Source organism: Bufo gargarizans, chromosome 3, assembly GCF_014858855.1.
Source record: "Bufo gargarizans isolate SCDJY-AF-19 chromosome 3, ASM1485885v1, whole genome shotgun sequence".
NCBI lineage: Eukaryota > Metazoa > Chordata > Amphibia > Anura > Bufonidae > Bufo > Bufo gargarizans.
This window is the reverse complement of record NC_058082.1, coordinates 255,654,042-255,677,889: the sequence shown is the minus strand read 5'-3', so window position 1 is coordinate 255,677,889 and position 23,848 is coordinate 255,654,042. Positions and strand designations below refer to the sequence as shown.

At 45.0% G+C, this 23,848-nt stretch overlaps 1 protein-coding gene across 4 annotated transcripts in view; it reads left to right on the top strand.

Annotated features, from left to right (window-relative positions):
- Positions 1–13,124: 13,124 nt before the first annotated feature.
- BBX (BBX high mobility group box domain containing) overlaps positions 13,125–23,848 on the top strand; it is an 82,173-nt gene continuing 71,449 nt past the window's right edge. For 2 of the 4 annotated variants that reach the window (XM_044285030.1, XM_044285028.1), the window contains exons 1-2: positions 13,125–13,440; positions 20,886–21,125. In XM_044285030.1, the coding sequence (XP_044140965.1) occupies positions 13,366–13,440; positions 20,886–21,125 (315 nt within the window). In that variant the 5' untranslated portion in view covers positions 13,125–13,365. The remainder of the gene's footprint in view (positions 13,441–20,885; positions 21,126–23,848) is intronic. The other 2 variants (XM_044285029.1, XM_044285027.1) reach the window with 1 other exon arrangement.

The window sequence follows — 23,848 nt, the reverse complement described above, 5'->3', positions numbered from 1 at the left end:
CCAAATCCCGCCAACAACATGAGAAAGCTTTCCGTAGCTTCGCTAACTCCCTACAGGACGGCATGGGTAAGTCCTCTGGATTAGGGATTCTACTCATCAAGGCCAGCATCTCACTAGGGGACTAAGGGCGACACACAGGCTCATCAGGGCCGTCATTTGGACCCCTGAGAGGAGCAGCTTCAGAGGTTAGGTGCCTGGGCGTACGATAGGGTAGATTTGGCCGTGGTGGATTTGGCGTAGATGATATGACAGGGGAAACTGGGTGCAGCAGATTTCGTATATCAAACAATGATGTTGGAAACCCCACATTTTCTTGTGATTGAAATCCACTCAAATCTGAGAGTGGACTTAAAGTGGGTGCATCCCTAGATTGAGTAGATTGGTCTGGGACATTTCCAGAAGGCATCATAGGGGCAGGCATAATTCTAACTGGTAGGACATACAATTGGGAAGGGTTATTTGCAGACATCACTGGGTATAATCCAATACCTGGACCCTATGATAGGAATCTACAGACAACACATATGTTGCTAGTTTCAGCATTTTTGTGCCTGCACCTCCATTCCCATCCCCCATAAGGAGGGGGTTGGTTTCCTGAGGAGGGAGTTTCAGGGGATGGGGAAGGGATGGAAGGAACAAAAAGCAGAGAGGGATGTGTTCCTGTTGAATAGGAGCACATTTCAGAACATTGTGCAGAGGAGGCGCTGACAGAAGGAGCAAAAGGAGTTTTTGTGGAACTACAAGACCCAGCATTATTATTGGAGGTTACAGCAGATGTGGTGGGGGAAGGGCTGCCACATTGCAGACTGTCCTGTTCTTTTTTCGCTACCACATCCAAATCCTCCATTTTACAATACCTATATTGTCCATTCTTCTCAACTTCTTTCAACTTTCCATCAGTCACATAAGTGGACAACTTCTATCATAACTCTGCTTGCACCAGCCTATTATTATCTCTCAGCCAACATGTTTTTTCCTGCAATATGTTTTTCCATAAATTTTCATTCAATCTACCAGTTTCAGGCATACCAATTGCGCGCATGAACAATGTTAACTTATTTACTGAAACATTTCCTTCTCTTTCTCTCAACTGACCTGCTGCTAACATCTCCTCACTATATCCTGTAACATTAAAGTTACCCATTTTATATGTTAATTCTAGATTCTTCCTAGTCAGGGAAACCCCAACATTTTTTTAACTAGATTCTTCCTAAACACGAAATCACAATTTTTTTAACCTAGATTCTTCCTAATTGGGAATTCACGAAAAAAAAAAAAAAAAACAACAGAAAAAAAAATTCTAATTAAAAGTCATCCAAATTGGGGAACTCAAAACTATATAATCTAGATTCTTCCGAATAGGGGAACTCGATCCTTTCTTTTTCCAAAAACTCTAGTCAGAGTCTGGCTGGGATCCAATTCTACGTCACAGGATATGCAACTGTCTATCAGCTGTCTAACAACTTCCACTTAGTTCCAGTATGTCCTACCAGACAAAGAAGGAATATTTAAACGGGTTCTTTCGTTCTAAAGGACAGATCAGCTATAATTTAAACCCTTCTATGGCGATAACACCAATTCAACGCTTGAGAATCTACTTGGGCAAAAGACTCTGAGGTTCTGTAAGAATTAAAGCTTTTTACCTTTGCTGCAGCTGGTGACCTCATCTGATGGTTTTGCCAAGTCCTCTCCTGGCGTTTGAATCGGAAATTACGCAAGCTGTCTGTCCCTGTTCGGGCGCTAATTTTGTTATCGCAATTTATGCGATTCCCTTCTTCTTTGTGTGGCGCCAAATTAATTAGGATTATAAGTATGAGCTTATACAGCTTTCTCAATGAGACCAATACAGGCTGGTATCATGGAAAATATGCCATCCTTTATTCAAGTCACATGCACTTATATAGGCAATATGAGCTAGACAAAAAGGGTGGTCCTAAATAAAAGTTTATTTGCTCTGTGACAAAAAGGGAGTAGCTTGCCAGATTTATTCCTGAGTTTCATTGGCACATTTGAAAATAGCAACCTAAGGGTCCATTCACACGTCCGTTGTTTCTTTCCTGATCTGATACGTTTTTTGCACAATGTCAGATTTTTTTTCAGGACCCATTGAAAATGAATGGGTACAGATCTGGCCCAGATCTGTTCCGCAAAAAACGGAACAGATCAGGAAAGAAACAACGGACGTGTGAATGGACCCTAACTCCCCCACCCTTTCCCCAATAACCTTAAGGCTACATGCACACTTCAGAACTGAATTGGTCCTTGAAAAAGCCGGTTTTTAAAATTTTATAGAAAATTTGAGATTTCCAAGCCTTCTAAAGTCCTAAAAAATAAAATGTAATTTTCAAAAAATGCCAACATAAAGTAGACATATAGGGAATCTTAAGTAAAAACTTTATTAAAATTGGTGAGGGGGGTTAAGGACTGGTCCAATTTTTTTTTTTTCTCCCAGTCTTCAAAGAGCCATAACTTTTTACATTTTCCTTTCATCTAAGGTTACTTTCACACTAGCGTTTTTTGTGGATCTGTCATGGACGGTTACAATAATACAACTGCATGTATCTGTCATGAACGGATGCGGTTGTATTATGTCTTATATAGCTATGACGTCATGAACACCATTGAAAGTCAATGGGGTACGGATCCTTTTTCTATAGTATTTGAAGAAGATGGGTCGGCACTGCGGTTTGCACGTGGTGCACGCGTCCAGGGAAGGCAACCTACTAGTATATAGCGAAGGAGGACCGGCACTCGCTTTCTTGATGATATGAAGAGACGTTTATTCAAGGCATAATAGCATCATCAATGACTAGTTTTGGCTCAAGCCTGAGCCTTTTTAAAACTGCAGTACTCCATTAGTGAGCAAGACAGGATTTAAACACATACACTCCGCCCAGTGAGGTCATCACTGACACATTCCCTTACATTTTTAGTGAGGCATAGTGACCAAAAAGTCACCATGCAGGAAAAATATAAAATTTTTAGAGATATATATTTAGATTTTAATAAAGCAGACATTTTTATATGTATAAGTAAAATGGGTGATTCGAATGTAATATTTAAAAAACTTTTTTTTACTTGAATATGTGATCTTCCAATGGCATATGCTTTTATTCACACATCAGTGTTTGAGAGCCAAAACCAGGATTGGAACCTCCACAAACATAAGATGTAATGGAAAGATCTGCACCTAGCTGACCAAAACTGACTGTGTGAATAAGGCCTCATGCACACGGCCATAGCAGTTTTTGTGGTGCGCAAATTGGAGATCTAAAAAACATAGATACCGGCCATGCACGGTGCATCCTGCTATCTATATAACATTCCTATCCTTGTCTGCAAAACGGCCAAAAGGACATGTTCTATTTTTTCTTCGGGGCTGCGGAATGGACATATGGATGTGAAAAGCACACAGTGTGCTGTCTGCATCTTTTGTGGCCCCGTTGAAATTAAAGGGCCAAAACCATGGTCACATGCATGAGCCCGAGGACGTTATTCTGTTGAACAGAGACCAGATGAGCCCCCTCCTACTGCTTGGATGCCACAGTTGCTATTGATGCATCATCTGAGGACTGATCCTGGTCATTGTGGCTTTGTGTCGTCTGTATTACACAGCCGTCACCCGCCACATACAGAGCAGGATCAGCTTGTAAACCCACCTCATATTTCCCCTGCACACAAATGCCGTACACGTGCAGTATTTTGCGTTAACGGGGTTATTCTGGAATAATGACTTATGCTCAGGATAGGTCATCATTATCACTTCAGTGTGGGTCTCAGTCCCGGCATCCTCACCGATCAGTTGTATTAGGGAACCGCTGAGCTCATCAGTGCTTTGGTGAAAGAGGTAGGCTCCCAGCAGTTTTCCAAGGATATCACCATACATCACATAGTGGCAGTGCTTGGTATTGCAGCCCAGCCCCATTTACTTGCATGGGGCTAAGCAACTTGGCCATGTGACTGGTGTATGGTGATGTCACTATCCTAGGATATTGCAGATCTGATATTGATGACCTATCTGAGGATAAGGGCTCATGCACATGACCGTATGTATTTTGTGGTCCGCAAAAAAACGGATCTGCAAAATATAAGTATGACGTCCGTGTGCATTCTGTATTTTGCAGAACGGAACATCTGGCCCCTAATAGAACAGTACTATCCTTGTCCGTAATGCGGACAATAATAGGACATGTTCGATGATTTTGCGGAACTGACATACGGAAACGGAATGCTCACGGAGTAACTTGAGTTTTTTTTACGGACCCATTGAAATGAATGGTTCCGCATGCGGTCTGCAAAAAACCCAGAATGGACGTAGAAAGAAAATATGGTCGTCTGCATGAGCCCTAAGTCATAAATATATTTTCCTGAACAACCCCTTTAAAGGGGTGGTTTGACATCAAAAAAATAAAATAAAAAAATGAGCAGCTGACTGAAAAGCATCCTGCTGTTTCAGGTGTATACAATGACCTTCCATATCTACTCACGTGACCCCTGCCAGCCAATAAATAGCCTCTGTGGTGGTGTGTACAGGTTCTAGGACCAGAATCGGGATCAGTCATTATAGACCCAATTGACTATAATGGAGTCCGTCGGTTGTCTGTCATGGAGCCCAGCATTTTCCTACCGATTAGGCCTCATGCACACGAACATATATTCTTTCCGTGTCCGTTCCGTTTTTTTTTTGTGGACCATATACAAAATTATTCATTTCAATGGGTCCACAAAAAAAAGGAAGTTACTCCGTTCGCATTCCGTTTGTCCGTTCCGCAAAAATAATAGAACATGTCCTATTATTGTCCGCATTACGGACAAGGATAGGACTATTCTATCAGGGGCCAGCTGTTCTGTTCCAAAAAATATGGAATGCACATGGACGTCATCCGTTTTTTTTTTGCGGACCGCAAAATACATATGGTTGTGTGCATTCACATGGACGTATGAACGGGTCCGCATCTATTATGCAATTTTGCGGAACGGATGTGGACCCATTCATTTCAATAGGGCCGGAAAAGATGCGGATAGCATATCATATGCAGTCTGCATCCATAGTTCCGTTCTGCGGCCCCGCAAAAAATATATAGCATGTCCTATTCTTGTCCGCAATTGCAGACAAGAATAGGCATTTCTATCATAGTGCCAGCCATGTGCGGTCCGAAAAATGTGGAACGTACACGGCCGGTATCTGTGTTTTGCATGTCAATGTAGCCTAATAGTGCTGCATACTGGGTTATAGTGTCTGTTTTTTTTATTTACATATCCTTTGAAGACCCCTAACACAGGGAAGCCTTATATTGGCATTGTGTGGTTTTATTATAAGGGTACACCTAGACAGTGACATGTGTCATGTAATGTATATTGATGATGATGCGACATGTTGCAACGCTCGCAAAAAGAATCTGCCTTAGGGCTCATGCACATGACCGTATTTTCTTTCTGTGTCAGTTCCAGGTTTTTTGCAGACCGTATGCGGAACCATTCATTTCAAAGGGTCCATTCAAAAAAACGGAAGTTACTTAGTGTGCATTCCGTTTCCGTATGTCTGTTCTGCAAAATAATAAAACATGTCCTATTATTGTCCACATTACGGACAAGGATAGTACTCTTCTATTAGGGGCCAGCTGCTTAGTTTTAGGGGCCAGCTGCACGGTTGTGTGCATGAGCTCTCGGATGGATTTTAGTCTAAGGCCTCATGCACACGACCGTTGTGTGCATCCGTGGCCGTTGTGCCGTTTTCTGTTTTTTTTTCACGGACCCATTGACTTTCAATGGGAACGTGGAAAAATCGGAAAATGCACCGTTTTGCAGCCGGGACCATGATCCGTGTATCTTGTCCGTCAAAAAAATAGGACCTGTCCTATTTTTTTGACGGACAACGGTTCACAGACCCATTCAAGTCAATGGGTCCGTGAAAGAACACGGATGCACACAAGATTGGCATCCGTGTCCGTGACCCGTGGCCGTAGGTTACTTTCATACAGACGGATCCGAAGATCCGTCTGCATAAAAGCTTTTTCATAGCTGAGTTTTCACTTCGTGAAAACTCAGATCCGACAGTATATTCTAACACAGAGGCGTTCCCATGGTGATGGGGACGCTTCTAGTTAGAATATACAACGAACTGTGTACATGACTGCCCCCTGCTGCCTGGCAGCACCCGATCTCTTACAGGGGGCCGTGATCCGTACAATTAACCCCTCAGGTGCTGCACCTAAAGGGGTTAATTGTGCTATCATAGCCCCCTGTAAGAGATCCGGGGCTGCCAGGCAGCAGGGGGCAGACCCCCCTCCCTCCCCAGTTTAAATTTCATTGGTGGCCAGTGCGCCCCCCCTCCCTCCCTCTATTGTAATGATAACATTGGTGGCACAGTGTGCGCCCATGGGCCCCCTCCTCCCTCTATTGTAATAATAGCATTGGTGGCACAGTGTGCGGCCCCCCCCCTCCCTCCCTCTATTGCATTAACATTGGTAGCAGTGTGCGCCCCCCCCCCTCCTCCCTCTATTGTTTTAATACATTGGTGGCAGTGTGCGCCCCCCCCTTCCTCCCTCTATTGTTTTAATACATTGGTGGCAGTGTGCGCCCCCCCCCCCCCCTTCCTCCCTCTATTCTTTTAATCCATTGGTGGCAGTGTGCGGCCTCCCCTCTCCCCCCCCCCCCCCAGATCATTGGTGGCAGCGGAGTTCCGATCGGAGTCCCAGTTTAATCGCTGGGGCTCCGATCGGTAACCATGGCAACGAGGACGCTACTGCAGTCCTGGTTGCCATGGTTACTTAGCCTTAGCAATAGTAGAAGATTCATACTTACCTGCTGGCTGCTGCGATGTCTGCGTCCGGCCGGGAGCTCCTCCTACTGGTAAGTGACAGCAATGCGCCGCACAGACCTGTCACTTACCAGTAGGAGGAGCTCCCGGCCGGACACAGAGATCGCAGCAGCCAGCAGGTAAGTATGATGGGGGGGGGGGGGGGGGGGGAGAGGGGAGAGGGGAGGCCTCACACTGCCACCAATGCTATTATTACAATAGAGGGAGGGGGGGGGGGCGCACACTGCCACCAATGCTATTATTACAATAGAGGGGGCGCACACTGCCACCAATGCTATTATTACAATAGAGGGAGGGGGGCGCACACTGCCACCAATGCTATTATTACAATAGAGAGAGGGGGGGGCGCACACTGCCACCAATGCTATTATTACAATAGAAGGAGGGAGAGGGGGGCGCACACTGCCACCAATGCTATTATTACAATAGAGGGAGGGAGGGGGGGGGGGCGCACACTGCCACCAATGCTATTATTACAATAGAGGGAGGGAGGGGGGGCGCACACTGCCACCAATGCTATTATTACAATAGAGGGGGGGGAGGGCGGGGGTGCACACTGCCACCAATGCTATTATTACAATAGAGGGAGGCGGGGGGGGGGGGGCGCACACTGGCCACCAACGAGTTAACTACAGGGGAGGGGGGGGGCCCACTGGCCACCAATGAGTTAAAAACAGGGGGGGGGGTAGTCAGGTACACAGTTTTTTTTGTATATTCTAACCTGAAGCGTCCCCATCACCATGGGAACGCCTCTGTGTTAGAATATACTGTCGGATCTGAGTTTCACAATGTAGCTCATAGCCGACAGTATATTCTAACATAGAGGCGTTCCCATGGTGATGGGGACGCTTCAAGTTAAAATATACCATCGGATTGGAGAAAACTCCAATCCGATGGTATAAAAGAACTCCAGACTTTACATTGAAAGTCAAATGGGACGGATCAGTTTGAAATGGCACCATATTGTGTCAACGTCAAACGGATCCGTCCCCATTGACTTGCATTGTAATTCAGGACGGATCCGTTCGGCTCCGCAAAAATCAAGGAAGACCCACGGACGAAAAAACGGTCACGGATCACGGACCTACGGACCCCGTTTTTGCGGACCGTGAAAAAATACTGTCGTGTGCATGAGGCCTTACCCTTTTTTAATGTCGTACCAATGCGACATGCATTGGTACGACATTAAAATACATTAACCCTTTCTACCCAGTTTTCGCCCTTCTGCCCAGGCCATTTTTTGCAAATCCGACGTGTCAATTTATGTGGTAATAACTTTGGAAGACTTTTACTTATCCAAGCCATTCTGAGATTTTCTCGTGACACATTGTATTTCACGACAATACTACGTTTGAGTCCATATATATTTCCTTTATTTATAAAAAAAAATCCCAAATTTACCCTAAATTTTTTAAAATTCACAATTTTCAAAATTAGAATTTCTCTACTTTTAAGGCCTCTTGCACACAACCGTATGGCTTTTTCAGTATTTTGCGGTCCGCAAAAAATACTGATGACGTCCCTGTGCATTCAGTTTTTTGCGGAACGGAACAGCTGGCCCCGGATAGAACAGTCCTATCCTTGTCCGTTATGCGGCCAATAATAGGACATGTTCTATCTTTGAACGGAAATATGGAAACGGAAGGCATACGGAGTACCTTCCGTTTTTTTTTGCGGATCCATTGAAATGAATGGTTCCGTATAAGGAACGCAAAAAAACGGAACGGAAACTTGTGCAAAAGGACTAAGACAGATAGTAACGCCTCACTAACGTCATCATTCCCAAATGTCTGCTTTATGTTGGCATCATTTTGTAAATGTTATTTAATTTTTTTAGGACATTAGAAGGCTTAAAAGTTTAGAAGCCATTTTTCTAATTTTCAACTAAATTTCCAAAACCATTTTTTTAAGCACCAATTCAGTTATAAAGTGATTTTGAGGGACTTACATAATAGAAACCACCCATAAATAACCTCATTTTAGAAACTACACCCCTCAAATTATTCAAAACTGATGTTACAAACTTTGTTAACCCTTTAGGTGTTCCACAGGAATTTAAGGAAAATGGATGCGAAATTTCATAATTTCATTTTTTATGCAGATTTTTCATGTAAATCCATTTTTGTCTTGCAAAACAGCAAGGGTCAACAGCAAACTAAACCTCAATATACATTACTCTGATTCTGCAGTTTACAGAACCACTGTGATCGCCGTATACCACTATCAGAACCGCTGTGATAGCTTTCACTGACACAGTCTTAGGCCTCATGCACACAACCGTTTTTTTTTTTAAGATCGGCAAAAACGGGGTACGTAGGTCCGTGATCCGTGACCGTTTTTTCGTCCGTGGGTCTTCCTTGATTTTTGGAGGATCCACGGACATGAAAAATGAAAAAAAAAGTCAAGTTTGCCATTGAAATGATAGGAAAAAACGGACACGGACGTGGATGACAATCTTGTGTGCATCCGTGATTTTTCACGGACCCATTGACTTGAATGGGTCCGTGAACAGTTGGCCGTGAAAAAAATAGGACAGGTGCCAAACGGTGCATTTTCCGATTTTTCCACGGACCCATTGAAAGTCAATGGGTCTGTGGAAAAAAACGGAAAACGGAACAACGGCCGCGGATGCACACAACGGTCGTGTGCATGAGGCCTTACTAAGGATAGTGTTGCTTCAAAAGTATTATTTTATAGCAGTAGGTGACTGTTTGAAACAATACTGTTAATACAATAATTAGGACAGCTAGTGTCCTTTCAGGGTATAGAATGCGGGGTAATGCACCCCCGACCTCATCCGTGCAGGTATTTCCCTGTATAACAGCACTAGGGTATCAGATAGCATAGGGTATCAGATAGTTTTAACCCTTTCAGCTTGCTCACATTTTCAATGTCGGTACATTTTAACTAAATCGATTAAAGTCTAAGTTTTAGTGTCTGGGACAAGAGTGATTATAAGCCAAATAAGGTTGTGTGTTTAAATATAAACTGCTCTATGGGCACGTGGCAGTGGTCAGAAGGAAAGGAGCGCCATATGGATTTTGGAGGCAGATTTTGCTAGAATGGATTTTAGGCACCATTTTGTAATTGAAGAGACCCTGACGTACCCCTACAGTGGAAACCCTCAAAAAGTAACCCCATTTTGGAAACTACACCCCTTAAAGAATATCTTAAGGGGGGTACTGAGCACTTTGACCCCCTAAGCGTTTTACGGAATTTGAAAACACTTGACTTGAAAATGAAAAGTTTTATTTCTTCCAATAAAATGTTGATTTAGCATTTTTCAGACTGATCAGGATCCTCTCCATTCAGAATGCATGGGGCTATGCCTGATCAGTTATTTTCCGGTATAGAGCACCTGTGACGGAACTCTATGCCTGAAAAGAAAAACGCTAATGTGAAAGTAGCCTAAGGCTACTTTCACACTTGCGGCAGTGTGATCCGGCGGGCAGTTCCGTCGTCTGAACTGGCTGCCGGATCCGCCGATCTGCCGCTGACTGAAAGCATTTGTGAGACAGATCCAGATCCGTCTCACAAATGTATTGCAAGGACGGATCCGTCTCTCCGCTTGTCATGCGGACCGACGGATCCGTATTGTACATTTTTACCGATCTGCGCATGCACATGCTGGAACAACGGATCCGGAATTCCGGTATTCTGAATGCCGAATCCGGCGCTAATACATTCCTATAGGAAAAAATGCCGGATCCGGCGTTCAGGCAAGTCTTCAGTTTTTTTCGCCGGAGAGAAAACCGTAGCATGCTGCGGTTTTCTCTTTTGCCTAATCAGTCAAAACGACTGAACTGAAGACATCCTGATGCAAACTGAACGGATTACTCTCCATTCAGAATGCATGGGGCTATGCCTGATCAGTTATTTTCCGGTATAGAGCCCCTGTGACGGAACTCTATGCCGGAAAAGAAAAACGCAAGTGTGAAAGTACCCTTACAGAAGAAAAATCACCCCATAAGTTGTTACCCATTTTATCCTGAATACGGCAACACCCATATGTGGTGGTGAACTGCTGTGGGGGCACTTGGCAGGACTCAGAACTGAAGGAGCGCCATATGGCTTTTGCAGCGCAGATTTTGATGGATTGGTTTATGCGCGCCATTGGTTTTTATTTTTTTGAGTGATTGTCTTATGTGGGGGCTCATTTTTTGCGGGATGAGGTGACGGTTTGTTTGGTACCATTTTGGGTACATAAGACTTTTTGATTGCTTGGTATTAAACATTTTGTGAGGCAAGGTAAAACAAATGGCTGTTTTGGCATTTTATTTTTTTACATTATTCACCTGAGGGGGCATATAATGTGATATTTTTATAGAGCAGGTTGTCACGGACCTGACAACACCGTGAAATCATTTTTGAACAGAATAAAATCATGTTTTAGTGTCTCCATAGTCTGAGAGCCATAGTTTTTTTTTGGCCGATTGTCTTAGGCAGGGTATAATTTTTGCGGGATGAGATGACTGTTTGATTGGAACTATTTTGGGGTGCATATGACTTTTTGATCGCTTGCTATTACACTTTGTGATGTAAGGTGACAAAAAAATGGCTTTTTTGACACAGTTTTTTTTTTTTTACGGAGTTCACCTGAGGGGATTAGGTCATGTGATATTTTTATAGAGCAGGTTTTTACGGATGCGGCGATACCTAATATGTGAACTTTTTTTTTTTTTTACATTTAACAAAAGCATTTTTGAAACAAAAAAATCATGTTTTACTTTTTTTTTTTTGGGGGCGATTGTCTTAGGTAGGATCTCATTTTTTGCGGGATGAGGTGACTTAGATTGGTACTATTATGGCGGGCATACGCCTTTTTGATCGCTTTGTGTTGCATTTTTAGTGATTTCATTTTTTATTTCATTTTTTTTACTGTGTTCACCTGAGGGGTTAGGTCATGTGACATTTTTATAGATCCGGTCAATACGGACGCGGCGATACCTAATGTCTACTTTTCTTTTTTTCCCTATTTTTTTTACAATTTTTCACTTTATTTTTGGAAAAGGACAGTTTTTTTTAGTTTTTTTTTACTTGAAACTTTTAATTTTTGGGGTAAAACTTTCTTTTTTTCACTTTATTTTTAGTCCCACTCTGGGACTTCAACTTTTGGGGGTCTGATCCCCTTTACAATACTTCTGAATTGTTATGCCTTGGCTGTAAGTGTATTAGGCTACTTTCACACTTGCGGCAGAGGGATCCAGCAAGCAGTTTCGTCGCCGGAACTGCCTGCCGGATCAGGCGATCTGCATGCAAACGGTCAGCATTTGTAGACGGATGTCATCCATAGAAACTGATCCGTTATATATTCTTTTCACATTTTTACCAGTCTGCGCAAGGACGGATCCGGCATTGCGGTATTCTTAATGCCGGATCCGGCACTAATACATTTCAATGTACATTAATGCCGTATCTGGCATTCCGGCAACTGATCCGTAATTTTGGATGGAGATAATACCGCAGTTCAGTGACTAAATTGAAGACATCCTGATGCATCCTGAACGGATTTCTCTCTATTCAGAATGCATGGGGATAAAACTGATCAGTTATTTTCCGGTATAGAGCCCCTAGGACGGAACTCTATGCCGCAAAAGAATAACGCTAGTGTGAAAGTACCCTTACACTGTTTTTCACACTAGCGTTATTCTTTTCTGGCATTGAGTTCCGTCCTAGGGGCTCAATACCGGAAAATAACTGATCAGTTTTATCCTAATGCATTCTGAATGGAGAGAAATCCATTCAGGATGCATCAGGATGTCTTCAGTTCAGTCTTTTTAGGACGGAGTTAATACCACAGCATGCTGCGGTTTTATTTCTGTCCAAAATTCCATAACACTTGCCATTTTTTCCCATTGATACGCATTAATGCCAGATCTGGACCCCGGTGTTTCGGCAAAACAGATCCGGAATTGTGGTCAAAATGCGAAAAAATAAAAATAAACGCTGGATCCGTTTTTCCGGATGACACTTTCAATGCATTTGTCAGGCGAATCAGGATTCTGATCCATATGAAAAATGCCATCAGTTTCGGGCTGCCTTCCCTGCCATGGGGTCCCCCATGGCTGCTCTCTCCCTCCCTACACACATGGCATAGTGAGGGTATATTTTCACCGATGCCTGACGGGAACAGCCGATCCCCTGCTGATCGAGAAGGGGTTAACTGAAATGGCGCACAACACCTCACGGCGCAGCCATACCCTCACAGGACTGTATGATTGGCAGTGTGTGGAGCTCATGCAGGTAGGGTACGGCAGTGCTACTTGGGCAGCTTTATGAGAGGTGCCCCCCAGTCTCCTGCACATGACTGCCCTGTCAGGGAGGACGGGTCCCGCGTCCATGGCTGAGGGCAGTAATAACCCGTGTGACTCCCCGGAATGCAGCAGCAAGGACTTCCTCCATAGGATTAGCGCTCCATGAGCAGCCCTGCCACCCTGCCCGGACCCCTCAGCTCTCGGCTACATCGTGGTTTGGCCACTCTCTCTCGCCGTCTATCGGTCGCAGCGTGCTGATGTCGCCGTGCGTCATCTCCAGGGCAGCGGAAAATGGCGGAGCCTTTACCGGAGCCCGGACGGTACTTATGTGATAACTGTCCGGCTGACATCAGAGCCCGTGTCCCGGTGAGAGAGCCTCGGCGGGGGGAGAGGAGTTAGTGCGGGGGAGGCAGAGCGGGAGCACTCGCTGACAAGTGGAGGGAGGACAATCAGCCCATCATCCTCCTGCTGTACACAGCTGGGGACATGATGGGGCTGCGGGCAGCGCAACATCCCGGGGCACCAAGTGCTGCCAGGTCCCTGCACGGCCGGCTCTGCGGCGGAACATGATGCGCTCTGCACTCAGCCGCCAAAGTTTGTAATGTCTGCCTGCTGCTGCCAAGTTGGCCTCGAGCACGGCCATGAACCCAGCGCGGAGCTGCATACCTGCTGCCGTCATTAGGCCGGAGCTCCTGCACCGTGCTCCGTCCCTGCACTTACCATTCGGCCGTTTCTAGGAAAGCTGGGTGACAGCCTGCATACGCACAGAAAGCCGGGTGGCAGCTCCTAGGAGAGCTGTGTGGTATGCAGGCTGTCACTCAGCTCTCCTGAGGGGAATATATCTCAGTATAGGAACATATAGCTACGTTATCATATGGTTTACTCATTCAGGAGTCTTAGAAAGCAGGGTGGCAGCTCCTAGGAGAGCTGTGTGGTGTGCAGGCTGTCACCCAGCTTTCCTGAGGAGAATATATCTCAGTACAGGAACATATAGCTACGTTATCATATGGTTTACTCATTCAGGAGTCTTAGAAAGCCGGGTGGCAGCTCCTAGGAGAGCTGTGTGGTGTGCAGGCTGTCACCCAGCTTTCCTGGTCTCCTGAGGAGAATATATCTCAGTACAGGAACATATAGATACGTTATCATATGGTTTACCCATTCAGGAGTCTTAGAAAGCCAGGTGGCAGCTCCTAGGAGAGCTGTGTGGTGTGCAGGCTGTCACCCAGCTTTCCTGGTCTCCTGAGGAGAATATATCTCAGTACAGGAACATATAGATACGTTATCATATGGTTTACCCATTCAGGAGTCTTAGAAAGCCGGATGGCAGCTCCTAGGAGAGCTGTGGTGTACAGGCTGTCACCCAGGTCTCCTGAGGAGAATATATCTCAGTATAGGAACATTTAGATACGTTATCATATGATTTACCCATTCAGGAGTCTTAGAAAGCTGGGTCGCAGCTCCTATGAGAACTAAGACTCCTGAATGGCCAAATCATCTGATGACTTCTCTATATGTTCCCGTACTGAGCTATATTCTCCTCAGGAAAGCTGGGTGACAGGCTGTATACCACACAGGTCTCCAGGAAAGCTGGGTGACAGCCTGTATACCACTCAGTTCTCCTAGGAGCCGCCACCTGGCTTTCTAAGCCTCCTGAATGGCTAAATAATCTGATGACTTATCTATATCTATATGTTTCTGTAGTTCCTCAGGAGACCAGGAAAGCTGGGTGACCACCCATGAGAGAGCTGGAAGGCCCCCTCAGTATTCCTAGGGTAATTCCAATGGAAATACTTTCCACAGAGGATTACCTGTTGTGGATTTTTATCAAACTCTACGTGTAGCGTGTGGATTTGCAGTGGAATTCAGCCACGATCAGTTACACGTGGTGAAATCGTATATTACCACGATGCGGATTTGAAATGTGCACAGTAGGTTCATTGCCATGTGGATTTTATGAAGTGTGAGGGTTTTTGGTAAAATCTCTTCCATTTTGCTGGTATTTGCTGCAATACGCTGTGGATTTCATAGCTGCAGTTCAGTGGTGCAGCATCCGTAAGGTATTTGCCCCATGTGAACATACCCTAAGGGATCATACACACAGCCGTGTTCCGGCCTTGCACATGCTGCGGACCGCATTTGTGGTCCACGGTCCGCACCGCAAAAAAGTAGTGCATGAGCCCTAACTCTTAGAAAACGGAGTACGTTCACACGGGGTGGTAATTGACTTCTGCTTACCAACAGTGCCTGATGGAACCTGCAGACTTGGGGTCCATTCACACGTCCGTTGTTTCTTTCCTGATCGGTTCCGTTTTTTGCGGACCAGATCTGGACCCATTCATTTTCAATGGGTCCTGAAAAAAAATCAGACATTGTGCTGTCTGATTTTTTTCAGGACCCATTGAAAATGAATGGGTCCAGATCTGTTCCACAAAAAACGGAACAGATCAGGAAAGAAACAACGGACGTGTGAATGGACCCTTAGGCCCTTTTCACATGGGTGAGAATTCCCCGCAGGTGTAATGCGTGAGGTGCACCCGCACTGAATCCGGACCCATTCACTTCAATGGGGCTGTTCAGATGAGCAGTGAATTTCACGCATCACTTGTGCGTTGCGTGAAAATCGCAGCATGTTCTATATTCTGTGTTTTTCACGCAGCCCTGGCCCCATAGATGTGAATGGGGCTTCAGTGAAAAACGCATCGCATCTGGAAGCAAGTGCGGATGCAATGCGTTTTTCACTGATGGTTGCTAGGAGATGTTGTTTGTAAACCTTCAGTTTTTTTTTTTTTTATCACGCCTGTCACGCCTGTGTGAAAGAGGCCTTAGGCTTCGTCCACATTTCCGTTTTTCACTGATGTGTGCTATCTGCATTTTCTGTGGATAGCTCACGTACCCATTGATTTTAATGTGTTTGCCATGCACTGCCTTGGTCTGTGGTGCGGACCAAACACACCCAATAGAAGTCTATGGGTCTGTGAAAAAACATGGACTCAACATGGACAGCATCCGTGCTGCGTACGTGTTTGGTCCGTTCTTCACTGACCACGAATAGAAGATGTTCCAGAAATTAACTTGCAGCTGAGCAGCGTCTGTGGAATATGGATGACGTACGGAGGGCAAAACATAGACACACGGATGAAACGCGGATGTCAAACGGAAATGGGAATGTGAAGGAGGCCTTAGTAACTTGCAGCTGTGTCCTCTCTGGACAGCACACATACCTATGGATACGTGGCGTCACCGTGGACGCAGGCCCGATCCCTCACACACATTATAGCCTATGGGTCCATGAAAACCACAGACACAACACAGATGCCATTCGTGGTTTTCACAGATCGCCTCTAGGAGATGGTCTGGAAACTAATTTTCAGCCTAGCAGTGTCTGAAATATAGGCAAAAAAATGGACGTGTGTGAATGAAGCCTTACGACTTGACAGGAAGACTAGCCATACATGCAGCTCTATTTCTCCAGTCAAATCTAATGGATGCTCCGACACGAATGTGAACATAGCTTAATAAAAATCACTAGTGATCCTGTGATTGTCCTGATGAATCCGGTGTGGACAGACATGGAAATGTCACAAATGGGGCATTCTGTGAATAGGGTTTTATGGTATCTCACACTGCGACGGATGGATTCACACCCTGCGGTTTGCAGCAGGTTTTTTTTGTCAGACGCTCTGCTGATGGTACCTCATAGTAAATTATTGAAGGTACACACACCGACAGTATTTGTGAGCGCAACCTGCAGAGAAAACGGATAATGGAGAGATTTCTTCCTCTTTTGTGTTTTGGCTGATAAATACTGATGGAAAATGCCGACCAATATAAGCGTTTTGGGTATTCAATATGGCGGCATGCTGTGAGTATAGCATTTTTTTTTTCAGCCATTTCACGTAGGCTTATCGTTAAGACATGAAAAGCATCATGAAAAACCACATGTGCAAAGTAAAAACACCAAAAAAATGCTTGTAAAAAAACCGCTTGAATTTCAAATTGACTACAAGTGTTTAAAGATGGTGGAAAAATGGTGTGTGTGTGAGGGGGCCTCATTAAATACCACCAACAGGAGGGTGAATACAGGTCAGGACACATTGACAAACGAGGGTTTGTTTTTACAGGTGTTTTTTATTTCAGCTGAAATAATATTTCAAAGTAAATCTGTCAGCAGGGTTGACCCCAACACAATATACATGGTGTCTATAGGGTTGATTCTGCAGAATACATGATACTTCATTGATGTTTCTCTGTTGTGCCATTGTTGAGGAAAATAACTTTTTATTAAGATGAAAATTAAGTCTTCGGTGCATCGGGGGCGGGGGGGGGGACCCAAGCCCCTCCTCAGCTGGGCACTTAGACCCTGAAGAGGAGATTCTTGCCTTCCTTTGAAGGATGCTCCAAAAATGGGCACTGAAATACTGATAAACTATCCTCAGCACAGTATCTGAGCTGTGGGGCCCTGCTGATGAGCTGTTGCAGGCGCCCACAGTCCTCTTCCTAGGCCAGTGACATTACATTCATCGGTCACATGGCCTAGACGCAGATCTGTCCCATTCAAGTGAATCAGCCTGGGCTGCAATACCAAGCACTGCCACTATACAATGTACGGTGCTGTGCTTTGTATGCTGTGAGGAGGTCAAGGCACTACAGTTAGCGCTGCAGCCTCCTTCAAGCAGCTGATCGGTGGGGTTGCTAGATATTGGACTCCCACTGATCTGACATTGATGGCCGTTTCTGAGGGTAGGCGATCAATATTTATGTCTCAGGAATCCTCTTTAATGTAAAAGGCTGCACGTTTTATGTATGTGCAGTGTGTGTGTGTATATATAAATTAGTTTCTGTCTGTTTGTTCTTTATGTGCGACCAAACTACTGGACTGATCTTCACCAAATTTGGCACATCAGGTGTCCGGGAAGGTCTTAGACCGGGTTTCAGCTCTCTAGGACGTACCGTTCCTGAGATATTTTCAAAAAATGACCTCCATTAGCCAATACAAGCCTGCAGGACTTTCTCTTCATATCCCAACTGCCATACACACGGTCACATGTCCCTTATCAGCCAATAGAAGCTCGCAGGCCCTTAGTCTCCATATACACACCGTTTTACACCAGGTTTCCATAACAATCCAGCCATTTTTCTTCACTGCTGTAGGTCAGCTTTAGGCTAGGGCTACACAACGACATATGTCGCGCGACACAACTACACTGCTATGTGTGTTGTGCAACAATTTTTATAATGATAGTCCATGGTGTTGTACTGCGACATGCAACATACTGCGACGCGACAGACAAATCCATCTTGAATTATTTTTTTGCGACAGTCGCAGTGCAACACTATAGCCTATCATTATAAAAATTGTTGAGACAAAATGTTGCGCGGCCCATGTTGTCGTGTAACCCTAGCATTAAAGGGGCGGGCACTGTGGAGGTCACTGTTAAAGGGGCGTTCACTGTGGATGTTACTGTTAAGGGGGCGGGCACTGTGGAGGTCACTGTTAAAGGGGCGTTCACTGTGGATGTTACTGTTAAGGGGGCAGGGGCCACTATTAAATGTGCAACTGCTGTGGAGATCACTGATAAGGCAGCGGGGTACAGTGAGGTCACTGTTAAGGTCCATTCACATGTCCGTTGTTTCTTTCCTAATCTGGTCTGTTTTTTGCGGAACAGATCTGGACCAGTTCTGTACCCATTCATTTTCAATGAGTCCTGAAAAAAAAATCAGACGTTGAGCTGTCTGATTTTTTTATTTTTTTTCAGGACCCATTGAAAATGAATGGGTACAGAACTGGTCCAGATCTGTTCCGCAAAAAAACGGAACAGATCATGAAAGAAACAACGGACGTGTGAATAGACCCTTAAGGGAGTGTGGTACTGTGGAGGTCCCATTTTAAAGATGGCGGGGCACTGTGGGGGGGGGGGGGGGAGGTCAGTGTTAAGGGGTGGGGGACTGTGGAGTTCACTGTTAAGGGGGCGGGGTACTGTAGAGGTCACTGTTATGGGGGATACTGTCGATATATGAAATATACCCGTGCGAAGCTGGGTCCTTCTGCTAGTGTGTGTATATGTATAAATATATAGAGAGAGAATAAAGCTGGTCACTTCACCTTTTACTCTGAAGTGCTGCCTCTTTTTTTGAGAAATAAATATATATAATATATATTCACGTCTGTGAATCGAGCCCTGAAAGCAGAAGGCCGGGTACAGAGATCCAAGGAAGCAATCCCTCTGTGTAGAAGACATTGCAGCATTTAGATTTTTGTAGATGTTTCTCAGCAGCTTTGTATCTATGAACTGGCTGACCTGTTACATGTGCGCTTTGGTGCTGAAGTCATCTGTGTCTGCACTGCTGAGAATTATGTTTTAATATATGCAAATGAGCCTCTAGGAGCAACAGGGGAGTTACCATTACACCTAGAGGCTCAGTGCCCTCTGCACTTTGATGGACAGGACCAGGCAGAGAAAATGTCATCACACCTGTCCCTATCAATTAAAGTGCAGAGGGAGTGGCAGTTGCAGAGAGCACTGAGCCTCTAGGTGTAATGGTAACTCCCCTGTTGCTCCTAGAGGCTCATTTGCATATATTAAAACATAATTCTCAGCAGTGCAGACACAGATGACTTCAGCACCAAAGCGCACATGTAACAGGTCAGCCAGTTCATAGATACAAAGCTGCTGACAGATGCCCTTTAATGCTGGATTAAGAGTATGACCACACAGGGCAGAATTTCTAGTGATTCTGCATCAGAATCAGGTTTGTCACTAACTTTGGTGCAGATGTTACACTATGCTTTTATCAGGGTGACCTTCACTGTGGAGATTTAAAATCCGCCCCACAGGTCAAAATATGTTGAACCTTTTTTCTGCAGCATGTGGATGAGATCTGCTAAAATCTCCATTTTCCACGTTCCACTGCCATGTGTGAACATACCCTAAAGGGATTTTAGGGGACTCCCCCCATCCCATTTGTAAGGAGGCTTCTCAGCAGTCCTCTGATGCCAGATGGTAGGGTGAGATTACTTTGATTTCAACATGCCCAATCCTTTTGTTCTCGGGGAGATGAGCCACTACCAGAGGTATCTGCCAGCACCTTAAGCTGCAATTACACGAGCCAATAATCGTCTAGCTTATCACGAACGACTGTTCCTGCTAATGGTCGTTCCCGACAATCTGCCCATGTAAATGTGCTGCCGATCACCTGCTAAACGAGCAAAACGCCAAGCCTGTTTATAACTGGTTAACTTTGGAGAGATTAGCCAGGCTTTTTCACACAGTCATCATAAGGGCTCATGAGTACGACCATGTGCTGCACAGGCACCGGCCATGGGGCCGCCGCTTGCGGAGCGCAGACTTATTCACTTGAATGGGGTTCGCTATCCGCTCCCGCCAGTCCGTACTACTTTTTTGTGGTGTGTAGGTACAGACAGAAAACCTGGACGGACAGATCCGTGCATCCGTTACTCATCGCATCTCTCGGAATGCAGACCCATTCAAGTCAATTGGTCCACATCCGTGATGCGGGGAGCATACAGCCGGTGCCCGTGAATTGCGGACCTGCTGTATGTGGGCCGCAATACGGCAACGGCCATGTTCATGAGTCCTAAGGCCTTAGTTTTGTGCCCATATGACACCTGTGACACCTGAGAGTGTGAACTATAAGGTTCTATGGTAATCTAAATTCAATTCATATGAACATAGGGGTAATTTCTTTTGGGTGCTAAAATGCATCCGCATCAAAACCGTCTGAATGCGGCCAAGTTCATATAAAATTATTCAAATGTATTATTCTAATATTTGGTATAATTGTAATTGCAGGTTCAGCTCCTTGATGCTGATGGACTAGAACATGAAGTGGATGAAGCAGAAGACGAGTCCCCTGAACAGAGAGCCCGGAGACCCATGAATGCTTTCCTTTTATTCTGTAAGCGCCATCGTTCTCTTGTGCGCCAAGAGCATCCTCGTCTGGATAACCGTGGTGCTACAAAAATATTGGCCGATTGGTGGGCCTATCTGGATCCCAATGAGAAGCAGAAGTACACAGACATGGCGAAGGAGGTTTGTGAACAGATGTTTATACATGGTTCTATGTCAGCAATGCCATTCTAGTTTGTTCAACTAGCCTATAACTCTGTTACCTGGGAAAAGTGTACGACTTCAGGATGAAAGGGATCAAGACTTATTTGGATAAAAGGATAGCTCTGAAAAATAAAAGGTGGAATCTGATTGGTTGCTATGGGCAACTAAACCAGTATTCCTTTACACCAGGTCCGATAGAGGCTGCTGCATAGCTGCTTCCTCTCATTGAGCGCTATGTAAATGTGTACCAGATGCAGTAATAAACCTCTTCTGTCTTCTCATCACGGTCTGCACGTGCAGGAGCATTTCTGAGCTACGCTATAATAAATTGCTGCAGATTCAGATCTTGCACCTCCTGCCGTCAAAAGATGTTGGGTAGTTGTTAAAGGGACCAGACTATTATAAAAATAGCAAAGAATCATTACTCTTCATTCTGCCGTTGTTCTGGTCCCTGATGATCTACACTTTGTGAATTCACAGGATAGGCCAGGTCAGCCAATCACAAATGTTGTGCCATTTGGTTTATGCAGTTTCCATATTTCGCAGTACATAGCAGCTGCAGAAAGCTGACCTGTAAGGCTGAGTTCACACGGGCGAGATTTCCGCGCGGGTGCAATGCAGTAGGTGAACGCATTGCACCTGCACTGAATCCTGACCCATTCATTTCAATGGGGCTGTGCACATGAGCATTTTTTTTCATGCATCACTTCTGCAATGCTTTAAAATCGCAGCATGTTCTATATTCTGCGTTTTTCACGCAGCCCTGGCTCCATAGAAGTGAATGGGGCTGCGTTAATAACGCATTGCATCTGCAAGCAAGTGCGGGTGCGATGCGTTTTTCACTGATGGTTGCTAGGAGATGTTGTTTGTAAACCTTCAGTTTTTTATCACGCGCGTGAAAAACGCATCAAAACGCATTGCACCCGCGCGGAAAAAACTGAACAACTAAACGCAATTGCAGCCAAAACTGACTGAACTTGCTTGCAAAATGGTGCGAGTTTAACTGAACGCATCCGGACCAAATCTGTCACGCTCGTGTGAACTCAGCCTAATAAATCCATCAGAGAGCTGTTCTGATGGCTCATTCTCCAGATCTTCTCTCTCCTCTCTTGAAAAAACTACTAGGCTAATTTATCCCTAAATCAAAGTTCAGCTTTGTAAAAAAAAAAATGCATAAAAAATGCTGTTATGAAGAAATCCTCAAGAAGGTTAATAGGTTTTGGGAGAATTAAGGTGATTTCTTAAAACATAGCCTTTATTGTGTGAAGGTAAACACTAGTAGTTGGGAAGTGCAGGTAACAGCTGTTTTGCATAGAACCGGCTGCTGTCTTCAGAAGAAGCATAGTTCTATGTGGAACAGCTGCTGCCATTATGTTACCGTCTCATGTACCGCTGAAGTTTTACTTGCACAGAATAAGGCTAGGGCTACATAGGGTACAACTACAGTGCAACTGTTAGTCTATGGTGTCACTCTGCAACACGACAGTCGCACGAAAATCCATCTTGTATGGGTTTCTTGTGACTGTCAGCGTCGCAGCACGTTGCAGTGTGACACTATACACTAACATTATAAAATATATTGCGCAACATTACTGTGACTAATGTGCAGCCCTAGCCTAAAGGCTTTGGGGGAGTCTTCCTTTGCACCAGTTTTGATAGCGCTACTCCCTAGTGTGAAATCCCTCTATCTGATGTGCATGGCCACCTTTACAGAAAGCGTCTGCATTCAGTTTAGTTTTTTTTTCCCCATATTTATTTCTTTTAATATTACCTTTGTATGTGGATATAACACACTCCTCAACATTGAAATTACAATACCAAGAAAGACCAGCCGTAAGGAGGAGGAAGCAGGTGTCGCTAAGATGCAAATGATCACATTATCAAGCACCTGGCTCCAATCAGTGGCATTTGGATGGGGCGTAAAAGCCAGCTTGAAAGCAGTGTTTTAGCCACATGAAACCTCAAGAAATCGTATTCCTGCGTGTGGAATGATTATGCAATCCTCGCCAGTTATCGTCACTTGTCACAAACTGAGAGGGACAGAATACTTGAACTGGGAGACCTTGGTTTGTTACTCTGGCAGCTTACTATGCACCTAGGCCAAGATGTCAGCACTGTCCAGCCTTGTGTGTCCCAGTGGTTGGGAGAACAATGACGGACTGGAATGACAGTAAGAGGTACACAGATTCTGCACTGACAGATCATTTGATTAGAAGAATGGCGTATAGTGGTCCATTCTCAGCGCTCTCCCTGTTCTCCTCAGCAGCACAGGGGAGAAGGAGTCCCTCCCCACCGTGCCGCTGCCACCAATGAGAAGACAGAGCGGCGGAGGATGGGAGGGGCTGTGGCCACTGCGCCACCAAAGAAGATAAGTAACTCATTAATACAAATACAGGAGGCGGGTGCCGGCTATATGACAAGGCGCTGCGATCTGCGGCAGTTAACCAACCTTTTAATACAAAAACAGGAGCGGAACTGAGGGGTTATCTTCATTGGTGGCTCAGTGCATCCCTTCCCCCAGTATTAAAAACATTGGTGGCTCAGTGCTCCTCCCCCTCCCCAATCCCCCCAACCCCAGTATCAAAAACATTGGTGACAAACCAACTTCGTCAGGGGCGAAGCTTGTTTGCCGAAACCCGTTGGAGTTCTGTGTTGGGGCTGCAGGAAAAAGAGCTGTTACCATCCATCTACACTTAGAGGCT